The sequence below is a fragment of the Furipterus horrens genome, unplaced genomic scaffold (assembly GCF_987537825.1).
Source record: "Furipterus horrens unplaced genomic scaffold, mFurHor1.1.pri manual_scaffold_11, whole genome shotgun sequence".
In the NCBI taxonomy this organism is placed as follows: domain Eukaryota; kingdom Metazoa; phylum Chordata; class Mammalia; order Chiroptera; family Furipteridae; genus Furipterus; species Furipterus horrens.
This window is the reverse complement of record NW_028327181.1, coordinates 15,773,018-15,789,510: the sequence shown is the minus strand read 5'-3', so window position 1 is coordinate 15,789,510 and position 16,493 is coordinate 15,773,018. Positions and strand designations below refer to the sequence as shown.

General features: G+C 54.2%; 1 protein-coding gene across 1 annotated transcript; it reads right to left on the bottom strand.

Annotated features, from left to right (window-relative positions):
- Positions 1–582: 582 nt before the first annotated feature.
- CCDC157 (coiled-coil domain containing 157) lies at positions 583–16,414 on the bottom strand. The gene is made up of 11 exons (XM_090290532.1): positions 16,317–16,414; positions 9,396–9,654; positions 7,240–7,411; positions 5,865–6,510; positions 5,112–5,189; positions 4,563–4,753; positions 3,031–3,207; positions 2,730–2,898; positions 1,543–1,682; positions 1,008–1,096; positions 583–903 (listed from the first exon to the last, which is right to left on the bottom strand). Exons 1-11 carry the CDS (start codon positions 16,360–16,362, stop codon positions 654–656), a joined length of 2,217 nt encoding a protein of 738 aa, XP_090146658.1. The 5' UTR covers positions 16,363–16,414; the 3' UTR covers positions 583–653.
- Positions 16,415–16,493: the final 79 nt, after the last annotated feature.

The following is a 16,493-nucleotide window of genomic DNA, read 5'->3' as shown; positions in this document are numbered from 1 at the left end:
TGCCCAGGACCCAAGGGTTAGGCCTGGGAAAGCCAGGGCTGGCTGGGGTGGCCCACTGTCTGGTTGGGTGAGGCCTTGCTCCGCTTTCAGTGGCATCCTGGGGATCCAACCTCCTGGATCTAGAGAAACACTTTGTGACTTATATTTCCTGAAGGTGAAGAGTTTCTCAGAGAAAGGAGGGCTGATTTTCTTAGGTCCTTAATGTCCCCATCCCCAAGTTCAGCCCTGGGGCTGGGGAAGGTGTCATTGCCCTCTGCCAAGAGCCCAGAGCAGGGATCCCAGTCTCAGACTCCTTTCTTGCCTTAGGTATCCCCATTGGGCCCACCTCGAAGTGCCTTCCTTCCCCTGCACATCCCCTACCTTGACCTTGACCTTTGTTGGTGGGGGCATCACTAAGTCCATGCTAGCCTTTGGCCCTTGTTATAGGGATCAAAAGACTGCCTTTCACCTGGCCCAGGAGCTAGAAACTTCTGCCCTCTTCTCCCATTGCCCATCAGGAGTTGGGAGTGGTCCCTGCCCAGGATGGGGAAAGGACGACTCTGCCCCTGGCTCAGGCAGTGCTGCAAGGCCAAAGTCACTGGGTAGCTGGCCAGGATTTTATTACATTGGGTGGGTTGCCAAGCACCCGCCCTCCAGCTCCACCCCACCGCAGGCTACATGGGCCGCTCCTTTGGCTGGTGTGCAGGGCCAGCCTGACCTCCGTTTGGTGACAGTCTCCTTCTCAGCCTGGCCAAGACCCGGATGGGGTTCTGGGCACGGGTGGTTGATTGGGTCACATCCTCCCGGGAGGACTTGTTGGGCTGGCCATAGGACTGCTGAGGTGGAGATACCCGGGGGTGGCCTGGCAGGGTCCTGCCTGCGCTGGCTGACCTGCTGCCCGGTGGGTGCTGCCTGCCCAGAGGCCTGAGGGGGGACAAGACAGCGGGGGGACAAGACAGCAAGGGCACCTGTGAGCAAGAGGGAGCAGCCCAGCCCGTCTGCCCCACCTCTGGCAAAGCCTCACTTACCCTGGGGAAACTCTCTGAGCCTGGACTGGGGGTGCTGCCCCCTGGATTCCCAGGCTGGGAGGTGCCCAGAGCTGGTCCTGCGGGATCAGCTGAAAGGGAATCCAAGCTCAGAAAAGCCCAGGAGTCCCCTCCCCACGGTTCAGCGAGGGTGGCCCAGCCAGAGAGGGTAAGGGAGGGCCCAAACCTGTACCTATGGCCCCTTCCTCTTGGGGGGCAGGGTTTGGGAAGCCTTCCAGGGCCACGTGAGCTGCAGTCAGTGTGGGAAGGTTTGCTTTCTGATAAGGCTCCTGGCTGCACTTGGACTAAAAGTGTGAAGGGCGGGGGAGGGGCATTGCGGATTCGGAGCTAGAAGGCACCGTAACATTCTCTTCTGAAAACGTGCAGGATGTTTTACAACAGTGTAGCCTAAAGCCACATACAATGACGTGGGCTCTCAACAGGTTCCCAGGGTGGTGTCTGAAGACCTCAGCTGGGTCAGGGCCTTCTCCAGGTCTCCAAGGGCCAACCCTCTCAGGTGAGGACCCAGGCTGCCTACCTTGAGGCCTCCCAGCTGGGCTACCTCCTGAATTTTGGACAGCATTGACCGGAGCCGCCCGTTCTCCTCCTGCAGGACCCGGATGCGGATGTCATTGGCCTGCACCTGCCTCTCCATGTCGTCTGTGATGTTGCCGGAGCCTGTAGGGACAGCCTATCTGGCACCTCACCCCACTAGGTCTGCCTCTTATGCTCAATAGGGCAGGACCTTAGAGGGTAGGCATGGATTGGTGGCCCAGCACAGAGGAGGCTGGTCAAGATCAGTGTACTGGGCCTCCCATCTCATCTTCCCTCTGAGGCCTTGTCCTCGCTCCCCATCCCCCTACCTGCTGAAATGTGATCATAGCATTTGAGAGCTGGGTGGAACTTAAGGCTCACTGAAGACTTAGCAAATACATACATAGACAAGGGCTGCTTCTGGAGGAGCAGTGAGACAATGAATTGTCCAAAGTCACACAGCTGCTCTTGGGTATGAGTCAGGAACTCGGCAAGGATGTTTTTTCCCACCACTCGGGGGACGGATGCTTCCTTTGGGCTCACATAACCTGGGCAATTCTCTGCCCTCTCTGGTTCTGGGTTTGTAAAAAGGCTGCTACCTGCCTGGCAGGGCAGTTGAGAGGACAACAGAAGGGCCTGGCATGTAGTCGGCACTCAGGAGTGATGATTTATCCTGACCAGTTAACTTGCAGTGGATCTTCCAGACGGTTCTGTGAATGGATTCACCCTAGAGCTTCAAAGGGCTGGAGGGGCCTGGATGAGAACCCAGGAGGCCTGGCATCCAGTCCTCTGTTGAGTTGGGTCCACAGCTCTCTTGTGCCATGGGGTCGAGGACACTGGACAGTTGGGGCTGTGCCCCTGGAGCGGACCGCATCGTGTGGTTTGAGGCCACAGGGAAGTCGGGTGAGGACTGGCATGTGCCATGCTGATGTGTGCACAGGCTAGAGCAGCAGCCAGACCTGTGTCTGGATTCAGCTGTGTGACCATGGGCCGTTACCCCACCTCTGGGCTTCCATGTTCCCGTCTACACAGAGTGGGTGACACATGAAGCTACTCCATGTCATGGGGGGCTCTGTAGGGACCACACTGCTGGCTGCCCCAGCTTTACCACCCTTGCTGAGGACTTGCAGACCCCGGTGTCCTGCCGCCCAGGGTCCCAGTGTGCCCTCTGCACCATCCCTGGGCCCCTACTTTGGATCTGGGCCTCGACAGGCCTGTGAAGGTCTGGGAAGGCCACCAGCAGCCGCTCCCGCTCCCTCAGCTCCACAAGCTTCCGTTCCAGCTCTGAGACGGTCAGCTGCAGATCAGTCATTGCCTGCTCCAGGTCTTGCTTCTCCCCCTGCAGGCTTTGCAGCAGCTCCTGGGACAGAGGGAGGCTCAGACCTGGCCTGAGGAACACCTCCAGGCTCCCCTGGGTACACCCCACCCCTTTTACTCCCCAGACATGGGACAGACCTACAGGGACTCAGCTGGCTGGAGGCTCCTCTCCCACCTGCTGGGCTTGCAGCTGGCACTGCCCCTGCTCCCTTTCGCTCTGCATGCTCTGCAGCTGCTCCTCCACGTGGGCCCGCTGGGCCTCGGCCTCGTCCAGACTGCCCCGAAGCTCCTCACGCTCCTGGTCCAGGCTGTCCAGCTGCTGCAGCAGCGCTCGCTGTTTGGCCTGCAGGGACTAAGCCAGGATGGGCAGGCAGGGAGGCCATGAGGCCCGTGGGGCTACGGAGGCTATAGCCTTCGTGACCCCCACTAAGCCCTTCCCTCTGAGCCGCATCCGTCTGAGTAGGGGGAGGCTGTGCACACATGTGAAAGGCAAGGGGCAGAAGGCAGAGGGCAAGGGGCGACCCACACCCCTGCCTGGTCAGAGCCAGAGCCCCCTATTTGCAGACCCTGCCCCCTTTGAAAGCAGTTGGCTGACCCTATTGACCTCACTCTCATTTCTTTTCTGTCACAGTCTCCACTCAGAGAGGAATATTAGGAAACATTTTTCTCCTTCTCCTTAGGTCTTCAGCCCATGTCACCTGGAACCTGTGTTTCCTCACATCCACTGAGTGCAAGCAAAAAGGACCAGCCCCACTCATCTCTGAGTCCTGGGCCCAGCTCTGGCTGACTGTGCGGACTTGGGCAATTTCCTTAATCTCATTTAGCCTCAGCTTCTTCACCTATTAAATACAGATGACAAGAGTATCTGCTGCCTACTCTTGTGGTGAGGAGGAAGGACAAGAGGCCTTCTCTTTGTCCAGCTCTGTGCTGGCCCAGCGGATCTGCTGGCTGGCCCCATCCAGCCACCCAGTGCCTGACTCACAAAAGCCACCTGATATGTGGCGACCATGACTGTTTTTGCAGGGCATCGAGAAAAGCACTCACTTGGGGTTGAAAGGCTTTCCCATCCTGGGCTATGCTGGACCCTGGGGACTTTTACCTGGGGTTGTGGCTCCCCACCCAGCCTCTGAGGATAAGCCCAGCTAGGATAGCCCCCAGACCTGCTCCTTCTCTAGGTGAAAAGTGTGACCTGTCACTCATACCCTTAGCCATCCTAGTGGGGACTCCTACAAGACTCCTTTGCCCAGGGCACAGCTGTATCCTGGGCCCCAGCTCATCCTCTGCCCTCCCTATCCTTCTTCCCGCTGAACTAATCACCAGCGATTAGTGTATAGTTCAAAGGCCACCTCCTCCCAGAAGCCATCCTGGATTTGCATAAGCAGATATGACTATACCTCCCCTGACCCCTGTGGCACTTTTCCTGCCCCTCTTAGCCATCTGGCAGGGGAATGTGATGACACAACTGCTTCCCCCTGCTGAGTGGGGAGCTCCTCCAGAGGAAGGCGTCATTTGACTGTATCGTCCCTGGATCACCATTCCTCCAGTGCCCAGCTCAGGAGAGGGCTCAGACCCTCCATAAAAGTAAGTGAAACCAAAACCTGGGTATGTATTGGAGAGCAGGTGCCCTCATCTCCTACCAGTGGAGCCCTCTCTCCCTGAAGCCCATGTTGCTGGCACCCATGGTGTTGGCAAGGCCCCCAGCCTCACCTCCTGGTGGCGGACCATGCTGTCGACGCGGGCCTTCTCTTTGTCCAGCTCTGTGCTGGCCCAGCGGATCTGCTGGCTGGCCCCATCCAGCCGCCCTGCCAGCAGCTGCACCTGCTCCTCCAGCTGCTGAACCTGCCTCTCAGCCTCCGCCCTGCACTTGGCCTCCTCCTGCAGCTGCTGGGCCTTGGTCTCTGCAGGATTGAGTGGGCGTGGGAAGGTTTAGGGCAGGGGAACCCTGGGTGTGAGTCATTGCACTGCCTCTGACCCAGGATGGGACCTGGGGTATATGTGTCACAGCACGTCTCTGGGCCTCAGTGTCACTGGCCACAAAATGGTGCTCTGAACCCCAGCTAAGGTGGTTTCAGAAAATAGAAGATGGCACCCCAATTTGGGTCATTATCCAACAGTGTGGCTGCTTAGGCCCACTCTCCTTTGTGGTTGCCTTTATCTTTGCCGCAGAAGCCCAGGGGACAGAGGTAGAGGGTGCTCGTCCTGCTGTATCCCTGAGCACAGGACACATGGTACAGGGTTTATGATAGGGCTCCTCACCCATGGCCTCCATGGACTCCTGCTGCTGCTTCAGCTCCCCTTCCAGGGTGACCACCTTCCTCTTGAGGTCACTTGTTTCTGTATAACCAAGAGAGAGTCACTTCAGAGGTTCCTTTGAGCCTGGCCGGTGGCCTTCATGCCCAGTGTACCCTACAGAGTGGTGGCAGCCATAGTCATGTGGAGGGGCTGCCTGGCCTTAAGGGTGAGCTCTGGGGAGGTGTCAGGAAGCCTGGGCCTCTGTCCGCCCTGCTTCCTATTGGCTGGCTCCCATGTCTCTATATATATCTCTTTGGGCCTTGGTGTTCTCCACTGGGGCGACAGTGAGGCTAAGAAAAAGCAGAGACTTGGCCAAATCCCTCCAGCCTCACAGTAGTGGGCAATGGCTGCCTTCCAGTGCCAGTGGCTGCCTCTCTTTGCCTAACCACTTAAGCCACAGCCAAAGAGGCCACTGTCTAGCTGGAGGTGCCAGGGGGCAAAGTCCGCCAGGAGTCACCTTTGGTGACCAGCAGGAGTGGGAGGATGAATGCCCCAGCTCCCTCACCCCTCTGTGGGGCTAACCCCAAAGCACGTGCTCTACCTCCCCTGGTATCCCGCCTTCCCTGCCCTGCATCTCCGGCCCACGCCCTAGCCAGGGTTCCTTCCACACCAACCAGTCGTACAGCAGCCCTGTTGCAGGGTCTGCTACTAGGAGAGCCCACGCTAAGGCTGTAGCAGAGTCCCAGGCACTAAGGGTCCAGCCTCTGGGGTACAGACCCGCGAGCAGTAGCTGCTTGTCATGCTCCCACTTGGTCAGGCGTTGCTGGGCCTCATCTGCCTGCCGCCGCCGCTCTCCCTGCTCCTGCCGCAGTGCCTGCTCCAGCTCGCCCACCTGCTTCCTCAGTCCATCGTTCTGCCCCTCAGCCTCCACGAGCTGGGCCCTGAGGGCCCCGACACGTTGAGTGAGGGCCCCCACATGCTTACTGAGGCGGGTCAGGTCTTTGCTCTGTTGTGCTGCCCAGTGGCCCACAGTGGCAGCGGGCAGTGGCCTGAGCCCCATGGCATCCTGCACCAGCTGCTGGAACTGGCCTAGGGACGAGGGCAAGTTTTGGCCTTGACACAGGCTGATGAGCACCTTGCCCACCTCCTGCAGGCTGCCCTGGACGCTGATGCACGCATCACAGGGCACCAGGGCGGTCTCCACCGTCTGGGAGTGGACACTCTTGGTGCGCTCCGTGGTCCTGACTGGAGACTGCAGGCAGACTCTGACGGAGAGGCTGCCTGGTTCTTGGCAGGTCTGGGGCAAGCCTGGAATTGGAGAGGGGGGCTTGATGAACTTGGCAGTCACAAATTCAGGGCTCCTCACTGGCTCACCCTTGGCTGTGGACTTGGAGGTGGGAGTCTCCCCTTGGGTTGCTTTTTTCTGTGTTCGGAAAAAGAAAGGGAAAGCAGGTGAGGGAGACAGGCCTGGGAGGTGACCACTTCCCTGGGGATTTCTGTGACAGCCTCTCCTGATGCTCAGACCCTCACATGTTATCTAACACCAATGTGAATGAAAGAGGACCTTTTCCCTTCTTTTCACTGCCTCAAGCTGCTAAGCCCAGGCCTCCTCTCTGCTGCCCACCACCCCCTCCCCCAGGCTCAATGCAGTTACACACATGGTATTGGGAGAGCAACAGTGACAGAGACAGCTGCCGGTTACTGGACCCTTTCTTAGTGGATGCGACTACTCACTGTAGCAACTCTCAGTTTTAGTTTCCTCCCCATCATGGTGATGGTGGTCCTCCCCACTGGGTGGCTGTGAAGATTATGGGATAACCCTCAACAAGTGGCGCTCATATTAACCCTATTACCCAACAATGCCCCAAGAAGTAGGCATTGTCATTACCCCCACTGTACAGGTGAATAAACTGAGGTTCAGAGGAGGTAGGACTTTTCCAAAGTCTCACAGTGTAGATAGCAGAGCCCAGTAGCCCAGGATGTCCCCTGTGAAACAGAAGGCCTTGACTGCGAGGCTCCAGAGTTGACACTGTCCTTCAGGCAGTGTGGAGCCGGCAACGGGTGTGGTGTACATATGGTGTGCTAGGAAGCGGGGGCATGGTGAACTGGTATGAGGGTGACCATGGTTGGGGAATGGGGGTAGCTGACAAACCTGGGGGGGTGTCTGCTGGTAGAGCATTCCCAGTTTCATCAAGCTGTTCCAGAAGCGCTGCACTGTGAGGCCTATGGACATGCAGGGCCCCACAGCCCGGGCAGGGGGCACTGTCTGCTCCAAACTGAGGTTCTCCAAGTAGTTCGCACAGCTCTGAAGCAGCAGCAGGAGCCTGTGGGCACAGACAGCAGGGTCAGCGAGGGCAGAGCCCAGTGCCAAATAGTCGGCAGCCTCTGGCTCTGGGGAACTGGCTCAGACTGCATCTTAGAATATGCTCTGCTAGGCCAGGTTCAAACCCAACCCAAGAACCAATTCTTCTGGGAAGCCCTCCCTGAAGGTTGAGCTTTGGGGCCTCTTTTGGGCCTCCTGGGTGGCAGCACTTCTGCCTGGCAGTTTCCCACTGTTGTTGTTCTGGGAGGCTGGGTCTTGCCTCAGTTGTTTCCTGAGTGCTCACGAAGTGCTGGGTGAGTGCCTGCCTTACATCACATGGCTCAGAGCCTTCACCTTGGAGGACAGAGCTGAGACCCAAGGGAGGAGCTTGTGCACAGCCTCAGGGTGAGCACACAGGGCAGGGGTGCCTTGCAATTTCCTGATTCTAGCCAGGGGCTTCTGAGGGGCAAGCTGCTTCTGTGACAATAGAGACTTGGACTGAAGAGCTAGGTCTCTATCCTAACCTCTGAGTTCAAAATTAGAGTCAGGGGCTTATTTTAAGGAAAAGAGGTATTGGAAAGATGTTTGTATTTGTGTAAGAACCAAGCTATTTTAAAGGAAGAGGTATTATGTTTACAAAACATACCAGGCAGGCAAGTGACCTTCTCTTGTCGCAGGTGCAGGGGGGTCATCCGAAATCCACTGGGCCTTGGGCAGAGAGGACCCAGGGGAGGATGTACCAACTGCCCCTAGGCACTGCCTCTCTCTGGGCCAAGGTGTCCTTCTATGGATGGGGACAACTGTGCCTACTGCACAGGTGAGCAGCAATGAGGGAGTGGGAAAGCACTTGGAAAGAGGATATAGCATGTCCTTGACAGCAATTTGTTTGCTCAGATAGACAGACCCTCTCAGTGGGAGACTGCTGTGCTATCTACATGACCTTCATCCCTAGCCATAATCCCACCCCTGATGAACTGAGCACCTCCAAATGCTATACCCTGAGCCGGTGACCATGGCCCTGTTCTCCATGATCTCCAGACTAGTCTAGGTCTCAGACCCACTGGGCTCTTCCAGGAGTTATGTACACACGTATTATAGAAGCCCAGGGGAGGCTCTGACTAATCCAGCCAGAGGTAGACAGAGGGATGAGGCAAGAGATGGGAAGACATGTCAGTTTCACAGAAGGGGAATGTATAAGCTGGACCTTGGTAGATGAGTGGAGCTGGGCAAGACCAGTAAGGGGTGGGCAGGGCATTCCTAAGAGAGGGCACAACATATGCAAAGCCAAGGAGGAAGGAAGGTGTGTTCTGTGCTTACATGTTCAGGCCCTAACAGGTTCCAAACGGTACTTTTACACCAAGGGCTCCTCCAGGCCTCTGAGTGGTTACCTTGGCTTCTTTGTCATCCTCAAGCTGCTGGGGTCCCTGCTTGTGGGGCCCCCGTGACTTCATTAGCATGTAAGGTTTTGAAGCACGGGGAACCTGGGTTGGAGTCCCCAGGAAGTGGGAGGCTGATGACCATGTTAATGTTAATAATAGCACAGAAGTGATGGGAGAATCCACTGGCCTCTTCCTAGCAGGGCCGGATTTGGAAAAACATCCCATGTCCAGCTGCATGACATAGCCAACAAGTGGGAATAACACAGCCCACAAGACACTGAGACAGAAACTCTGAACAGCAGCTGTGGTGTCCCCGACACACAGAAACCCTGGGGAGGCAGCTGGCAGCAGCCAGAGAGGCAGTGAGCAGAGCTGGGTGCCACAGAGACCAACAGGATAGCCAGCAACTCCCTGAGGGTGGTCAGGATGGGATAGCAGAGCATGAACATGCCACAGGTAAGATCACTATGAAGGTCTTGAGCTGACCTGGTCCCCAGCAGTACTCAGACAAAGATGACTATTGCTACCAACATCATCACCGCCACTGGGCGGGGAGCCCATGGCTGCTGCTGGTTTAGGGGGCGGGTAGCAGCATCCCAAGAATGCCAGCTTGTTCAGTGCCCTCACCTGTCGATGACGAGCTCCAACAGTACAGCATGAGACAGCTGTGTGAACTCAGGGTCACCTGGTACGTGGTCATAGTGCTCTAGCAGGGCCACCATGTCCAGGTCACAAGCCACACGGTCAGGAAACTTCCAGGAGGGAAAGCGCACGGGTCCAGCACGGGAAAAGACATCTACGATGGCACCCTGCAGGTCAGTGAGGTCCTTGCGCAGGCTGTCCATGCAGGCCTGGCTGCCCAGCAGGTGAGCCATCCTCACGGCTCCTGGGATGGGCAGAGAGGAGCCCCATTAGCCAGAGCCATGTGGCCACAGCAAGAGGAACCTTCCTGAGACTTCTATCTGCCCAGATTCTCCTAGGCCCAAGTCTGCCTTACACCCTGGGGAGAAGTCTGTTTACCAACCCCAGGTCACTAGGCCCTTTGGAAGCTGGTTGTGGGTGACTTCATCAGCTTCCCTTTCACCGACATGGCCAATTCCATTGTTCCATAAGTACAATACCTCTGAGGGCCTGTGTGTGCCACACCCCTGCTAAATGCTGGCCAGGTACAGCTATGAATGAGAATGTACCTACTGTCCTTCCCTCCCACAGTGAACCACTGAACAGGCAACTGACAACTAAAAGTTGTAGCTACAGCGTGATGGGGAGTGCTGGGCCACACCAGGCCAATGTCACTTCAACAAGACTGCCTGCTCCAATCTGATTCACTTCAACTCCTAGGATCTGGGCCAAACCCTGTCCGATCACTTCGCACCGGCTGATACTCAGGACTTCCTGTGGCCCCTGGGAGAAAGGCCTCCTCTGGCTATGTTCCTCATCCTTACCTCTCTATCACCCCTGTCTCTACCTCATACTCTCCACTCCAGCTACCATCAGCTGAGGGGCAACTAATGCACAGAGGCACTTGTTTCCCAGTCTATGCCCATCTGCCCCCTCTATTTGAATTATGTTTCCTCCATCCAATTCCCATCACCTGGCTAACTCCTCCCATCCTTCAGGGTTCCTGGATATCACCACATACAGGAAGTCTTCTCTGAGCACTCTTCAGGCTGTGTTAGATAATCCATCTGGGCCTCCCCATTTCATCCCTGATCCCTTTGCTAGAATGACCTCTCCTCTCTAGACCAGGTCCTCGGTCCACCTGAATTACTATAGTAAGCTCACTGTGGCCAGCCTCGGGGCTGGCCCATTGTTGATGCTCACTGGCAAGTGAATGACTAAGTAACTGAATGGAAAAAAAGAAAAAGAATCCACAAAACAATTTTAAAATACATTGATTTGGGGAGGAAAATAAATCATAATGTGTAAGAGAGGAAAATCTGAAAATTTGTATGATACTCACCCTAACTGTTCTGGTGACAGAGGACCCATTATATGTTGATACACAGAGTCCCAGCCCTGCCCCTTCCCAGCTGCTTCAGCTGTAAGAAGGGCACACCTTCCCCTCCCCAACCAGGCCAGGTGGTTGTGAGGCCTTTAAAGGTGTCTACAAGTAAAGTGCTTGTAAGACACCAATAAAAGTTCTCCAGCAATAGTAACTATTACTACTGTGATTTTGTAACAGGGTGTAGAGCGGGGGCCCCCTGAAAATAGCAGAGCATATCCCCACGACTCTTCATTGGGGGGAGGGGGAAGTGGATGATACTGCATTTAAGATATTTTGCAGAACAATGACAAGTTAATAGCCATGCCTTTCCTGAAGGGAAGAGGACTGCCCCCCAGGACGAAAGGTATATGTGACTTTAAGAGTGTACTGTGACTTGTGACATAGCCAGGAAAGGCGGATACCCACCCCAGATGTTCCGGCATCACTGGGAACTTTTGCCCTGACTAAAGATGGCAGCCAAAAAGAAGGTAAGAGATAAGGGGGAACTGGCAAAAATGGTGGGCACTAACACATCACAGGAGAAGCTGGATATGAGGTCACACAGGAAGTTCCAGGCCTAGTTTTTAAAAATGAGGGCAGGCTGAAAGAGAAGGTGGTCCACCACGAGGTCTGGTGTGTAAGGGGGAAGCCACGCGGTTTGGAGTAAGAGCATGCCGCGACATCTGGAGTAAAGAAGAGGAGGCCTGCTGGGAAGCCTGCCTGGAGCAGACGGAGGCAGAGCTGGTGGAGCCACGCATGGATGCATGAGGCATGCTTGGAGCTGAACTGTGACTGGGAATGCTGAGCTACAGACGTCTGCTTTTCTGAAAGACGGTACCTTTGACTGGCATATTCTGAAACCGACCTGGTTTGGCAAAGGGAGTCAGGATTATGTGTTTTGGGGTGTTTTAAAGGGAATGGGACTTAACAGCTGAAATTTGCCATTAGTCTAAACCTGTATAAACTTTAAATAAACAACCCCTCTCCTTTTTCACCAAACTCTTGCACTGGGAGTCACACTTCTTGGTGGCAGGCAATTGAACCCCATAACGGTTCCTGAAGAGCACTGGTGGGTTCTGTAACAATTGTATTATTAGCAGTAACAACAGAAAAGACCATCTTTGTCTGGAACTGCTATCTGCCTTCTATATTTCCCCTTTGCTCCTGCGGCCCCCACAGAATGCTTCCTGTCCATCCTCAGAGTGTGTGGACATCTGAAGACAGTGATTTGGATGAACTGTTCACGGCCCTTGACTCAGAAGGTAGAGAAGCAACACTGTCCTGGCCCCTCCTGTGGCTCATCACATGCCTCCGGCAGATGGTGTCAGAGCCGCACTCTGTTCAGAGCTGGGCAGCCCTGTGGATGCTGAGCCCTGGTCCTTCCCTAGCCTGTAGCAGGGGTCCCCTTGTCCTTTGTGGATTTCTCGGCAGCAGAAAGTCCTTCCTTGCATCACAGCCACAGCCTGCAATGTAGGTGCTGCTTAAGCAGTAGTTAGGCCATGAGCCCCTCTGGCCCCCAGCAAGTCCAGGCCTAGCTGGGAAACCTCTCTTCCTCCTACCTACTTCCACTTCCCTCATCTCAGAAAATGGGACCTCCACTTAGTTCACCTGGATACTTTCTCGAGTCCCCTTCCTTTAACCCCACAACCAAGCACAGAGAACTGCCAATCCTATGTCCAGATCACACCATGAATCTACCACTTCTGTCCACAAACACTGCTCCACATTCCAACTCCTTCCTTCCTCTCCCCAGCACCAGCGTGCTCATTGGGTAGATGGCAGCCAGAGTGATAATTAAAAAGGCAACTCATGTCCTGGCTGGGTATCTCAGTTGGTTAGAGTGTCAACCCCATACACTAAGGTTGCGGGTTTGATCCCCGGTCAGGGCACATACAAGAATCAATAAATGAATGCATGAATAGGTGGAACAACGGATCGATGTTTCTCCCTCCCTCCCTCCCTCTCTCTCTCTCTAAAATTAGTAAATTTAAAAAATAAATAAAAGGACAACTCATCCTCTCACCCCTTCCCACTCTCTACCCCTACCTCAACCCTCCCAGGGCCCTTGAAAGGCCTTTTACAGCATAAAGACTAGAAAATTGCCCCACGCTCCAGCCCTGGGTGATCTGCCCCCACTTCAGCCCCTTTCCACTCAGAATGTGCCCCCTTCCCCCACTTCCTCTAGATAAGATAAGTCCCTTGGGTCTCCAGGTCAGAGGAGCTCCCCTTGTTACACATTCTCAGAGCATCCTGTTCTTTTCTATCTCAACAGACACTACGCTGGCACTGGATCATTATTTGAATAATTATTTGTGGGTGGCAGTCTCTCCACCTGTGAGTGTATGGACCGTCTTTTGAGTTCACTGGGCCATGACCTGGCCACCCGGGCCAAGGGCCCTGAGGGCCAGCCTGTGTCTACAGGGGTTAGGAAGCTCAGAGACACCAAGGGGTAGTTTCTGAGGGCTGAGCCTCCAGCCTCACAGAGGATTATGCCCTGTTCTCACCTCTGTGTGGGTGCCTGCCTGTGAAGCAGGACGTCTGCACAGGTGCCTGCCTGAGTCTCAGACTAGCCTGGAGGCTCAGGGGCTCAGGATCAGAGGCTTACCCAGGTGCCTGATTTCCTGTCTCCAGTGCAGGGCTGACCCCAAGCAGCACTTCAGTACCTGGGAACAAATGAAGGCAAGAGCGCGTGAGTGAGTCAGGGAGTTTCAGGGGGTTGGGGGCGTTGGCCATGGAAGAGGCTGTCCCAGAAGAAGGGGAGGGTGTCCCAGGCTGGAGGAATAAAGTGAGGGAAAGGGCAGGTGGGATCACCTGCCTTGAGCCTGAGCACAGCATGCTTCAACAGTGCTAGCTCTGACCACAGGGTCTACTATGTGCCACTTTCCAAATCTACTTCCTTATACAGGTGAGAAAACTGAGGCTCTGAAAAGTTAGGGGGTTAGCCCAAAGTCACTCAGGGAGCTGGGATTCTTGAGTCCAACAGCTCTGCTCTGTCCTCAGGCTAAGCTGCTTCTAGAGCAGCTCTATGCAAAAGAAATATAATGCAAGCCACATATGGGACTTTCAATTTTCTGCTAGCCACATTAAAATGGTAAAAAGAAACAGGTAAATTAATTTTAATATTATAATCCAATATGCCCAAAATATTATCACTAATTACCCAAAATATTATCACTTAAACATGAAATTAATATAAAATTATTAAGATCTTTTTACAATCTTTTCCTTTTTACATTGTCTCAAAATCCAGCATCACTTTGGCACATACAAGTACATCTCAATTTGGACCAGTTTTCAAATGCACCATCACATAGGCTGGTGGCTACTGTATTGGAAGTGCAGGTACAGAGGGTCAGGTCCTATGTGCTTATTCAGCAAATGGTCACTAAGTATCTACTATATGCCGGGCATGGTGTCAAAAATAGAACAGAGCAGGGCACACAGAGCCCTGTCTGCCAAGAACCACCATCTATGTCTGAGAGTCTCTTCAGGGGGCAAGCCTTGCGTGTGTCAACTCTGTCAGTCCCACCCACAAGGCAAAGAATATCCACCTCACAACCCTCACACACACACACAAACACACAGAGGCCGACAGGCCGCACACATGTGCTGCCTCAGTGACGGCCTCTCATGAGATATTGCCACCCATGAGATTTTATGTCCCCAGAGAATGAAGCAGAAACAAAAGAAAACAGACTGAAACATCCTGGGTTTCCTTCCTAGAAAGGGAGGATGGAAATAAGTAAAGCAAGCAAGAAACCCCATCCTGAGAGGAGGCCTTGGAATTAAGGGGGTTGCTTGTGAAGACATCAGGGAACATTGACCTGTTCACCCTCAAATAACTACAGCTGCCACCTGGGGCCATCTGAGATACTAGCTCCTGTTAGATTCTGGTTCTGATGGGCAGCAGAAATGCCAAAGAAGCAAGAATATGCAAGAGGAAAATCCAACATTGAAAGACAGCCAAGTTTATCTGCGTCAATTCTTCTGAACATTGGAGATGTGCAGATATCAGCATGGGCTGAAAACCACTTAGGTATGTGTCAAGTGAAGGAGCATTTGATGCACAAGCTTTCTAAATCCTGGGTGGTGAGTGGAGCCCTCAGCCTGAAGCTGCCAGCCCAGCAAGGTTCCTGAGATCACACAGGTGACGCACTACTTGAGCCAACACTGCCCTGAGGTAGGAGGGGCAGCTTACTGCCTCTCCTTAGTTCCCTGGAGCTCAAGGTGGACTTCTGACTCACAGAGAAGAGAGGGAGCCTTTCCTCCACTCCCGCTCAATATTCAAGCCTCTTCCCTCTCAGCCCCAGGACCATACCCCTCTGGTACAGATTATGCCTACCTCCCGACCTGTGCGCCCTCTGAGATTCAAGGTCACCACCATAAAAATACACTTTTGATGAAGGGTAAAATAAAATGTGTTAAGTTAAAAAAAAACAAAAGACACTTTCAAAACTCTAAAACCATGTATATGGCAGCTGTTAGTCTCTGACTCAGGATTTGCTAACTACCTGGATCCTTGGGGTCATTGAAGAAAGTGAGCCAAGACAAAAGAAGTAAGTAACTGCACTAGCAGAGAAATAAGAACGGCCTAGGCAGGGGTTCCCACTCCATCAACTCTGAACTTCACTGTTCTAATCTGTAAATACATTGCTATTAAGAAATAAATGACATAATGCCTGTGGTGTTTGGCAGTGTCTGGCTTATGGTAACGTTAAATAAATCCTAGTTATCATTATTATTCTACATTAATAACAACAATGATGTAAACTAGTTATGGGGTGTGTGTGAGAGAGTCGGAGAGACTTGGGAGGGCATCTCTTGCTATCACGTCCCCATTTCACAAATGAAGAAACTGAAGTCCAGGGAAGGGCTCAGAGCATGCCCCCTGACCCCACCCCCCCATACTCGGGAGTTGGAAAGAAGGGGAGAAAGGATAGAGAAGGGTGTCAGGAGTGGAGGCGCAAAGGGCAGGATTCCTCGGGGAAGCAAGATAGTGGGAGCGAGGGTAGGAGCCTAAAGGAGTAGCCCTATTTGGGAGGTCCCTGGGGACTGAAGGCGGGGCTATGGAAGGCAGGAGGTGGACCTCAGAAATGGCTGTTCCACGGGAAAAGGGTCCAGGGGTAATTAGAGCTTGGTAATCGGGAAGGGGGCCTGAAGGAGGTGGGCCTGCAGCGAAAGGGGGGTAAGAGAAGGGTGAACCGGAGAACTTGTATGCGCGACCCATGGGCGTGGACTGGGGGTGGGGGTGGGTTGCTGGGGGAAGGGGGAGTGCTGGGCAGAGGGGAGCAGGGGGGTAAAAGATTGGAAGTATTGTAACAATATAATCAATAAAATATACTTTTAAAAAAGGGGGGGCTAAGAGAGTAAGATAGTGGGGCTTTGAGGAGGCGGGCCCAAGGAGGAAAGGGGGCTCTCCAAAGGGAGAGGCCAACGGGAGGGAGCTGGGACCTTGGAAGGCGGGGTTGGAGGGAGCCAGGAACTCGCCCGTGGAGCAGAGGGTAGCCAGGGCCATGGGGTGCGTACTGGGGGCGACCGGCGGGTGATGTAAAACTTCCTACCAGTCTCTGGTGTCGCAGCCTCACCACCCGTGTCTGGTCGGCTCATGGAATTGCCCCTGGCGCGCCTGCAGCTCCTGGGAACCCTGCTTACCCTAATCTAGGGCCCTGACCGCTGCCATGGCAACGGCGTCTGGTGTCAGCAGTCCCTTGGGGATGGAGCGGAAATTACGTCTGGGA

Bases quoted from the DNA above. Each gene is read 5' to 3' on its own strand.
- CCDC157 (XM_090290532.1), bottom strand. From the start codon at position 16,362: ATGAGCCGACCAGACACGGGTGGTGAGGCTGCGACACCAGAGACTG. The intron at 3,208-4,562 runs GTGAGGCTGGGG...ATCCTGGCTTAG, and splicing joins GCATGGTCCGCCACCAGGAG to TCCCTGCAGGCCAAACAGCG. The intron at 1,683-2,729 runs GTAGGGGCCCAG...CTGTCCCTACAG, and splicing joins TGTCGAGGCCCAGATCCAAA to GCTCCGGCAACATCACAGAC.